The sequence below is a fragment of the Pan troglodytes genome, chromosome X (assembly GCF_028858775.2).
Source record: "Pan troglodytes isolate AG18354 chromosome X, NHGRI_mPanTro3-v2.0_pri, whole genome shotgun sequence".
Lineage (NCBI taxonomy): Eukaryota > Metazoa > Chordata > Mammalia > Primates > Hominidae > Pan > Pan troglodytes.
In genome coordinates, this window is record NC_072421.2 from 83,703,899 (window position 1) to 83,714,355 (window position 10,457).

Sequence of the window (10,457 nt, forward strand, 5' to 3'; positions counted from 1 at the left end):
AATGAGTCCCATATTTGATCTTGAAAATTTAATTTGGAAGAACACTAAAAAAGACACAAAATGGCAAACCCCAGCACATGCACAAGTATTTCAGTGGGAAATTATGTACCTTGGGATTGTGAAAGGAAAACAAATCTCCCCAAAATCACTAAACCAAAAGGAAAAGTCAAGTTGGGAATTGTGTTGGGCAAACCTGTCTCCCTTTCTATTCCTAAATAAGATCACTACAAAGATTTTTAAAAAGCTACATACCTCCCTCACAATTTGCCCATAAGGAAATTCCTTGTGGACAACCAAAGGACAGGCAGAACTCAAAGTCATTCCTCTGTTCCCATGAGACAAATGCGTATCTGATGGCTTCCTCCGCCCTACTGTTTCACTACAGACTAAGGCATAAGTGACTATTCCTCATTTGTCTCTTAACTAACTATGACCCAGAAGCCTCCTCCCCACTTCGAGTTGTCTGGCCTTTCCTGATGGAACCAATGAATTATACATCTTACAAACGTTGATTAATGTTTCATGTCTCCCTAAAACGTGTAAAATCAAGCTGTGCCCCTACCGCCTGGGGCACGTCATCAGGACCTGAGGCTGTGCCACAGGTGCATCCTTAACCTTGGTAAAATAAACTTTCTAAATTAATTTGGTAATCTAAATTATTTTGGTTTACAGGATCAATGAAGAATTCCTACTGAAGCAAATCATTTCTTAAAATGTAACTGTAATCTCTGATCCCATTTCTGGCCATTGCTTTAGTGGTTGATTCTCTCTTCAGTTTTAAGGGATAAACACAACCAGGTCATTCCGTTCACCTTCATCAAAAGAAGGTTTGCAAGCTGACACAGATGTCATGATGCTGTCAATAATAAGAAGCTGACATCATGAGGTTACTGCTGGAATCAGGATTTTAATGTCAACAATGATAACTCTCCAAAATAAAACAACTGCCAACCACAAACCCAGGTTAAAATAATCTAATCTTGATACTATGAGCTATTTTTTCAATTGAAAGATTCTAGCAAACTTAATCTAATACCTCAACCTTAGTCAGAAAAACTTTCGTCTTAACTGTTTCACCTACATCAAACTTAGCTGAGCCTCAGGCTTCACATTTGAAAAATGGAGATGATATAGTATCTACCGCAGGGTTACTGTGAAAATGAGACAATGCATTGTAGGGGCTTATCACCGTGCTTGGCATATAACAAATGTTAGACAATATTTTTCATGTGTTTGACAGTGTGTTGTAGGTACTAAAAACAATTTTCTAATTATCATTGATTTTGCTTACATAGCTTAAACCAAAGTAACACAGGTGTAGAAAATAAGGATTTGAACTCACAGCTCAGCATCTTCTTAATATGCCTCATATCCATGTGTAAAACTTTATTTTCTCTATACTTTAGCTTGTGTAAATTTTCTCATGATGATTTTAAATCCACATAAATAAGACTAGTTTAACAAATGTGCAAAGTCAGATCACAGAAACATGATTCAAAACATTTCAAAGCAATATAAAATGATTAAAACCACCATTAACTAGTAGCCATAATAACTCAATGAGAACACTGGCCTAGACCAAAAAAAAAAAAAAAAAAAAAAAGACAGGTGAGAATACTCAAAAGAAAGAGTAGAAGTTAGTGACAGGGACAGGAGGCAGGGAAATTCTAGGCAGAAAAGGCCAGGTCCCTGAGAAAACCCCACCCTCAAGCCTGAAACCATGACGCAAAGTGAGAACTTATATCCCCGTTTTCCCGTGCGAATGTTGCCTTTTCCGAAACCACTTACGGCCCACCCCACACCCCATCCTGTGTACATAAAAACCCCAGCTTCAGCCAGCAGAGAGAAGAGAAGCAGTTGGACATTAGAGACTACAGCCGGACATCAGAGAGAAGTGGCTCGACTTCAGAGGGACACCTTGACAGCCTAACTTCGAAGAAGAATCTGGCCAGAGACAGCTGGCATTCAGGGGAAGACTACCTTCCTGCCCTTTGCAGCTCCCCTTCCCACTAAGAGCCATCTCCATCAGCAATAAGATCCCCTACATTTACCATCCTTCAATTCATTCATGTGACCTCATTTCTCCTGGATGCCGGACAAGAGCTCGGGAACAATGAGTGTGGACACAAAAAGGCTGTCACACTTGCCCTTTGCCCTCACTGGTAGAAGGCAGCCGATTAACACAAAAAGGCAGAGGGCCCACTGAGCTGTTAACCCTTAAGCCGTCTGCGGACAGCACAGCTAAAAGAGCACTGTAACATTCCCTCTGGAGCTTCAGGGATTGCAGGCACCACCCTCAGAGATGCTACCACAGGGCCAGCACAGAGTTGACTCCTGCCAGTGCCCAAAAGCACTCGCCCCGGCTCCTGCACCCACTCAACTGCACATCCCCTCTTGTGAGGGGTGAAACACAGCAGGTCCGAGTGAGTGGAGTTCATTCCTCCTGGCACAAGAGCGGCAGGCTGACTCCAGCACTCATGTATTCCAGTTCCTGCCTTGTTCACTCACGTGCTCCCTCCTATGAGGAGTTGAAAGTGGTGGGCTGAGTAAACAGGGTGCCCCTTTCACAAGTCCCATGAAGGGGTCAGGAAAATATCCTGCTTCATCAGTACTTTTTAAAATGTGATAAAAACCAAATCAGTCAAGGAATACATTACCAACTTCAGCTCCTGATAAAATCCAGTATGAGATGAAACACTTATTTAAGCACCATACTGGCCAAGCTGCCTCTGGTCTCTTCTCCTGTCTATTTGCAAACTGTTCTTTTCAAAAACACCCTCAATATGATAACATGCTAGCTCTCATAATCATGCTCTAAAAAAGCAATATCTGTGATAAATTATCAACTCTTTTTACACCAAACCTTAAATGAAATTATTAGAAAAGCAAAAACAAAACATCAACCTTTCAATGTATCCCTATTTTGCTGGCCACAACTAAACGCCCCCAAAATGTTTCCAATGAGTACCAACAGTGATTTTTAGCCTATTTTACTTTTAAATATATTTATATACAGAACACGCACAGACTAACTTTTTAGTTAAAGAATGCACTGAGACTGAATAGCAGATGATTTAGCATGAGTTAACAGGTCAATTATATGGAATTATAATTGTTTCTGTGCATTGGGATTTTATGTTAAACATGAGAATGTAATGGTGGGCTGCCATATTTGAATTTAATTACTGTAGCCTGTTATCCAAAACATCAAGAAAACACTGGAGAAAATGAGAAAAATGACATGAGGCATGGGAGATGAAAATGATGCTGCAGAGGAAATTATGGCAACAGATGTGGCTCTCTCTGAGGTAGTGGCTCAAATTCACGATTTACAGAGAAGGGTAAGCATCTCCCAGAGAGTCTTCTCCAGAGTTAGATAACTCTTTACTTTTCTAGGTATTGGAAGCAAACAAAAACATACTTTTCCATCAATAAATGCCTGAAGAAGTGCAAAGCATTTTTCAGAACAGCAAAATCTGCAGGCTATCTTTCACTCCTATAGCATCTCTTACATTGACAACGGAGTGTTTCATACTATACCTCAAATAAGACCGATACTAAATCTGTTCCAAAAACTATGAGGAAAACAAATGATAAATAATGCAAGCTGGTGAACAAAAGAGAAGACAACAAATAAAGAAAAAAATAAAACCAGTAAGCCACTAGGTAAGAAATCTGATAGAAATAGTGATAATAGACACATAAAGGTCTTTCCCACCAAGCAGCCAATGAGAAGACGAGAAACATAAATCAGACAACTGAATCCTTCCACCATTCTTCACGAAAATCATGACCCCTTCCTGGAAAGCATTCATGAAATAATAGTAGTAGTAAAAGCACCTCAATATGGCATTACAACCACACAAATTAACTGCATTTTGTGAGCACCTACTAAGCTTTTTTATAGGAATTATTTCATTGAATCCTCAACAGTCTTGTTAAGTTTATCCTAGAGATAAGAAAATTGAAACATAAAGAGATTAAGGAAAATGTCTAAGATGACACAAGAGGAATAGCTGGAATTCAAATCCAGAGTGTCTGATTCCAGAGCCACACTGTCAATCGCTACACTATACTGCTCAAATGAAACACACGTATGTCAAAGTAAAAAATATATATATATGTAATGTACGGCATTTCTAAAACTAAAGGACTTTTGAAATACCATTTCACTCCTACTCACTATGTCATTCAGCTGATCAATATACTCTATGCTTTAAATTTTTTGACCCTGCCCTCCCCAAAAACATATGTGTGTATGTGTGTTTATGTGTATATATATATGTTATATATATGGTATGTGTGTGTATATATATGTTATATATATGGTGTGTGTGTATATATATATACATATATATATATATATATATATATATATATAAAACAACATTCATCCTTACTACATGCATTCTGATATATTCTACCTCATTTTTATAATGCTGGAATTCACTCCATGATCCACTAATAGGTGGCATCTTACAATTTTTAAAAATCCACTGTAGACAATAGATGTGAAGATTTTGGAAATACACAGGGAGGACTATGGACATCCTGTGATGTGAGAACCACATTCAGGCATCCTGGGAGAAGATTAAGTTAGAAATATAGGAAATCACTTGTGCTAAGGCTGGCACAAACAGATATTTGGTAAATATCAGTTTTCACAACTCCTCCTGCAATATTACTATCCCCCAAGGCTTACAGAAGTGATGCTATTCCAACATCATCATAAGTCAATGAGCTGCCAGTCAAGGTTAACTACCTTAATGTTTAAATTCACCAACATCAAGGAATGGGACTGGAACATCCCAACATCAAGGAAAGGCTACTTAAGTGACCTTTTCTGAAAAAAGCAGCCTATCATTTTTAAGAAAATGCCTTTTCTAATCAGTCACTGTATTAGGCTGTTCCTGTGTTGCCATAAAGGAATGCCTGAAACTGGGTAATTTATAAAGAAAAGAGGTTTAATTGGCTCAGGGTTCTGCAGGTTGTACAAGCATGGTACAGGCATCTGCTCGGCTTCTGGGGAGGCCTGAGGGAGCTTTTAGTCATAGCAGAAGGCAAAGGGGAAGCAGGCATCTCCCTTGGTGAGAGGCAAGGCAAGCAAGTGTGGGGAGATGCCACACACTTTTAAACAACCAGTCAACCAGGCACAGTGGCTCCCATCTGTAATCCCAGCAATTTGGGCCACCAAGGCAGGTAGACTGCTTGAGTTCAGAAGTGCAAAACCAGCCTGGGCAACATAGGCAGACCCCATCTCTACAAAAATAAAAAAAAAAAAATTAGCCAGGCATGGTGATGCATGTCTGTAATCTCAGCTACTCAGGAGTCTGAGGTGGGAGGATTGCTTGGGCCCAGGAGGTTAAGGCTGCAGTGGGCCATGATTGTGCCACTGCACTCCAACTAGGGTGACAGAGCAAGACCCTGTCTCAAAAAAAAAAATTAAAAAATAAACCACCAGATCCTGCAAGAACGAACTCACTATTACAAGAAGAGTACCAAGCCATGAGGGATCCACTCCCATGACCCAAACACGTCCCATCAGGCCCCACCTCCAACAACGAGGATAACATTTCAACATGAGATTTGGGCAGGACAAATATCTAAACCATATCAGCCATTTTTATAGGAAAATTTCTGAAGTATATGAAACACTGACTTTCCTTCTTAAAAAGACTACACAGAACAGAATTTAGCCTTTTCTCAAGGACATGGTGTCATAAATAGATATATACAATGGTAATTTTAGGGCTGGTAGATCCCTACCTTGGAGATCAACTATTGAAATTTCTCACTTTACAGATGAACTAAATGATGTCACAAGAAATTCTGTAATTTTCCCAAAATCACACAATAGGATGGTCATGTGATTATCATACACCATGCTGCCACATCTACTACTGTATGGTGCTAAACACTATCTAGCAAGATAATCAGGATTTAGGGGCAGTACTCCTTATAATTTCCATGTTTATCTTTGCTATCCCTTCTCTTTCCCCATAATCTTTAGCAATAAAACTTTTTTTTTTTTGAGATAGGGTCTTGCTCTGTTGCCCAGGCTGAAGTGCAGTGACACAACTATAGCTCACTGCAGCCTCAAACTCCCAGTTTCAGGCAATCCTCCCACCTCAGCCTTCCAAGTAGCTGGGACTACAGGCACGTGTCACCATACCCAATTAATTTTTGTATTTTTTTTGTAGAAATACAGTTTTGCTGTGTCGCCCATTTCAGCTACTTGGGAGGCTGAGGTTTCAAACTCCTGAGCTCAAGCAATCCACCTGCCTCGGCTTCCCCAAGTGCTGGGATTACAGGCCTGAGCCACTGCACCTGGCCAATGAAACTTTTTTTTTTTTTTGAGACAGTCTCACTGTGTTTCTCTGACTAGAGTGCAGTGGTGCCATCTAAGCTCACTGCAACCTCCGCCTTCCAGGATCAAGGGATGCCTGTGCCTTAGCCTATAGAGTAATGGGGATTACAGGCCCGTGCCACCATGCTTGGCTAACAATAAAACTCTTAAATCAAAAGAATATATGTGTTTATCCTATGCAGTAGAAAAATTAAGCTAACCTACTCTGCAGCCCATCTTAGTGGAAGAACTCCAAAAGATGTGAGCAGTGTGCTTTTAAAAAGAAAAAATGCAGGCTGAATGTCTACATGGTCTTCAAAAAGAAAGAAGGATGCAATGAAAAGCCTACATTGTCTTAAGAACAGCTTTGGGGATATGACTGTTAGGAAGGCCAGAATGTTCCTGAGAATAGGCAATACAGTAAACTTCACAAGGGAAGGGACTAGGTTCTCAGTAAATGTGGGTTGAATGACCTGAAAAATGAGTATTTGTCACTACACTAAATGTTATCAGGCCTTTGTGATGTTTGATGTAAGTTTGCATTTTAGGTGTTTTTCTCTTCCCTTTCCTATACAGATATAAACTGTCATTTATATGTCTAATAGCAACCCCACCAAACATAGTCTTTGCAGAAGTTGATAACATTCCTTGCATCTTCTAAGGGGGTGGTTCTAATATGCTGAGCTTGCTAGAATTATTTTTAAAATGAGGATAAATATGTTCTAAGTGATGATCTCAGGGATTCCCCTATGTATGAAGCATGTCAATATTATCATATAGATCTTATAACTTCCATCTTGACTGCTCTTCTGTTGAGTTCTTGGCTCTGCTGTGCTGCAGATTACACAGGCTTCCAGATAAGTCACCTCCAGTGAGATGTAATGTTACTGGGACTATTTTTAACCTTCAACCAATGGTACTTGTCTATAATCCACAAAACTGTCATTTAAATGACTTTTTAAATGGCAAAATACCCTGAAAATGACAATTCTGTACCCAAGCTGAAGAGCACCTTCTAGACCCTTACCACATATATCTATTTTTATCCTCTCCCTTGAGACTCCAGTTGGCCCTCCTTCTTTATTCCATTTTCTTCTATTTTTTCCGCAATTCCACTTTAGCTTACTCTTCTGTCTTTGGATGTTCAAGAGATATTTACTGTATTTTCTAATCAGAAGGAAATGGGCTTAACTAAGAAAATACAAAGTTTATTTTTTTCCATAATCTCCCAAAAATATGATCTTAAGGAACAATTTCCATCTTGCATTACAGAAAATGATAATGCAAGTTAATCAAGGTGAAAGGGATTATAAAATATTATCTTCACATGATTATATTTGATGAAGCAATTGTTCCTTTATGACATTTTAACTAGGACTAAATCTGCTAAAAAGTATATCTAATAGCCTATTTCTTCATGTTTCTGATGCATGCATTATTGCTTCTACTTTTGTTAATACAACTGAATCTATGAAACACTGCTTTTTCTATGATTTGCTCAATGTAATACATTTAATAAAGCAAACATTTTAAAGGCTACTTTCAGCAAACTATTTCACAAGAGAAATATCCCAAGCACACTAAAAAATAAATCAAATTAAATCATGATTGGAATTGTTGGAATCATTTATTTGGGGAATGACTCTTTTATTCAATTTTTACACTTTTGATGTACCTAAAAGCAAAATTACATATCATAAATTTAAGCAATGTGCTTGATAAAACCTAGAATGTGTCACCAATAAACAACATGAAAAATTTAAGTTTTAAGATTAACTTCAAATAAGTTCTTCCCAAACACTGAAAAATAACATTGCACTCACTGGGATAAGTATAAAATGAGTATTTTTCCAAATATAAGCGATGTCACCTGATGCAATTCTCTGGCTCACTCACTGTAACTTCCTACCTCTACCATAACAGACTCCATCAGGATGGATGTCTTCCAATTCTGAACTGTACAGAAGGCAAAATATTTATGAAAAACATTAGCATCATTCATAAGAATTAACATTCATCAATTAAAATTTGAACCCAGACCTGAAAAAAAAATTGTTGATTAAAAAAATTGTTAAAAACACCTCAAGTTCCTACACAAAAAAAGCAGGATTATAAAACTCAAGTATGGTATAACAACTATTCCAAAATGGATGCTGTTCTCAGTTTTAGTATAGACTTAAAAGAAAAAATGAATAGTCCATTGGCTCTTTCCAGCTCTCATCCAACATCTGTTCATAGCAACTACAACCAGGTTATTTGCAGCCATGCAGTTATTTTCAGGCTAAGAATAAACCTGTCCATGCTGTTCTGAGAACTGTTACCCAGGCATTTTTTGTTAGATAACATAAAGACCATCTATTTTACCTTCCTTATATTCAAAAACAAGGAAACTGAGGCTCAGAGAGATTTAGTGCCTAGCCCTCCCAATTCAAGCAATTCATACTAGCACTAAGCAAGACCTAAAACCAAGTTTTCTCAATTGTTTCTATGAATATGGGTCAACTCTGAGGATCAGAACCACTGACTGTTTTCCTGGGATGGAATGGGCCTTTGGAAATTTACCAGCTGTGTGATCCTGAGCAAATTACAACTTTTCCAAGTCCCCTTTTCCTCTTCTACAAAATGCAGAGAGTACCTACTACTCTAACAAGGTTGTGAGGATTATGTTCGGCTTGTAAAGTGCTTAGCACAGTGATTAGGAAATTTTAAGCATTCGAAAACAGGTAGCTATTATTTTTACTCCCAACCTGAAAACATGGCTGCTCCTAATCATGGCTGTATGAGAAGACAACGAACTGAATTCATTAACACAATGGACAGGGTCCCATCCACCAGAGCTTCTCTGGCCTACCACATTCTACAAACAGTAAAAAACCCCATCAAACAACCTATTTCATTCCATCTAAAATGATCATCCCTTACACTATTAAAAAAAAAAATTGAAATTGCTGCCACATGTGTTCTGCTACGTGTTGTACACTGAATATGTCAACTAGAAACTGCAGAGGAGTGTCTGGTTCCACCCAAAACATGAAGAACAAACGACGGGAAAACAAGAGTTAGATAAGGTCACACACCTGAACTGGAACTCAGGACCTTATTCTCAGCACATTTAGTTATTGATGGTAGAAAGCAAGATGCTTTAAGCACCATAAAGCAGGAATAATGGCTACCTCAACAAAATACAATTCCCTAGGTTTCTCAACAAAATAGAATCCGTTTACTTTCCCTAGTAAATTCATACGCACATGGGCAATAATTGAGCATCTTTCTTGTAAAACTGAGGATTAAGCTGTGTCTGAGCTGCGATGTACGCTAAGATCATACAAATCTATGAAAAAGTCCTATGAAATGGCGAGACAAAATGATGGGGAATATCACCTTCAAATCAATAAGGAAGGAATCATAATGTCTTGCCAAAGTCGTCTCCGTTGATAAAATCCCGACCCTCCATTTCATGACACTGCACATCCACTTCCCTCTAAGGAAATTAACAGGAATCACCGCAGCAACCAACCTCAGCAATCAGCATCGACCAGATCAACCCCTACTCAAATGGCGATAAGCACTGCGGGTCCCAGCCCCTCCCTGTAACTGCCAACTCCCGCGCTGACTCCGGACTACCTCACTTCCTTTCAGTTCTCCCTCCCACTCTCGACCCACGATGTTTGTCCCAAAACTCGCCACTGACAGAAAAAACGAAACAAGACAGTCTTCCTAAACTTTGTCCAGGAAGCACCAGGCTACACATACCCGTCCCTATTACGATCACATCAAACTCCGAAGGGAGAGTATCCGCCATCTTGACGGGAAACGTGTCATGTGACTATTACTGGTGGAAATGAGATCAAGTTAGGCATTCCCTCCGTGGAAGGCGGAAAGGAAAACAGTGCATTCTGGGTGTTGTAGTTCTTGGGTGGAAGGTCCAGGCAGGCGACTACAGTATTATATTTAAAATGTTTACACGTAAGTTAAAAGCTCGACTCATTTTCCAGGCTGAATGCTGTAGCTCATGTAGCCTGGAGGGTTGAAGTAGGAAAGAAATGTAGATTTTTATTCCGTTAGCTAGGATGAATGTGGGAGACTTGGATACCCCTTGACAATACTGAAG

General features: G+C 39.0%; 1 protein-coding gene across 8 annotated transcripts in view; it reads right to left on the reverse strand.

The window, feature by feature from the left end:
- CHM (CHM Rab escort protein) overlaps window positions 1-10,188 on the reverse strand; it is a 187,764-nt gene extending 177,576 nt beyond the window's left edge. For 3 of the 8 annotated variants that reach the window (XM_024353228.3, XM_001146272.5, XM_054676720.2), the window contains exon 1: window positions 10,100-10,188. In XM_024353228.3, coding sequence (XP_024208996.1) covers window positions 10,100-10,148 — 49 coding nt within the window. In that variant the 5' untranslated portion in view covers window positions 10,149-10,188. Of the gene's footprint in view, window positions 1-9,727; window positions 9,946-10,099 lie in introns of those variants that run through there. The other 5 variants (XM_063804190.1, XM_063804186.1, XM_063804189.1 and 2 more) reach the window with 4 other exon arrangements.
- Window positions 10,189-10,457: the final 269 nt, after the last annotated feature.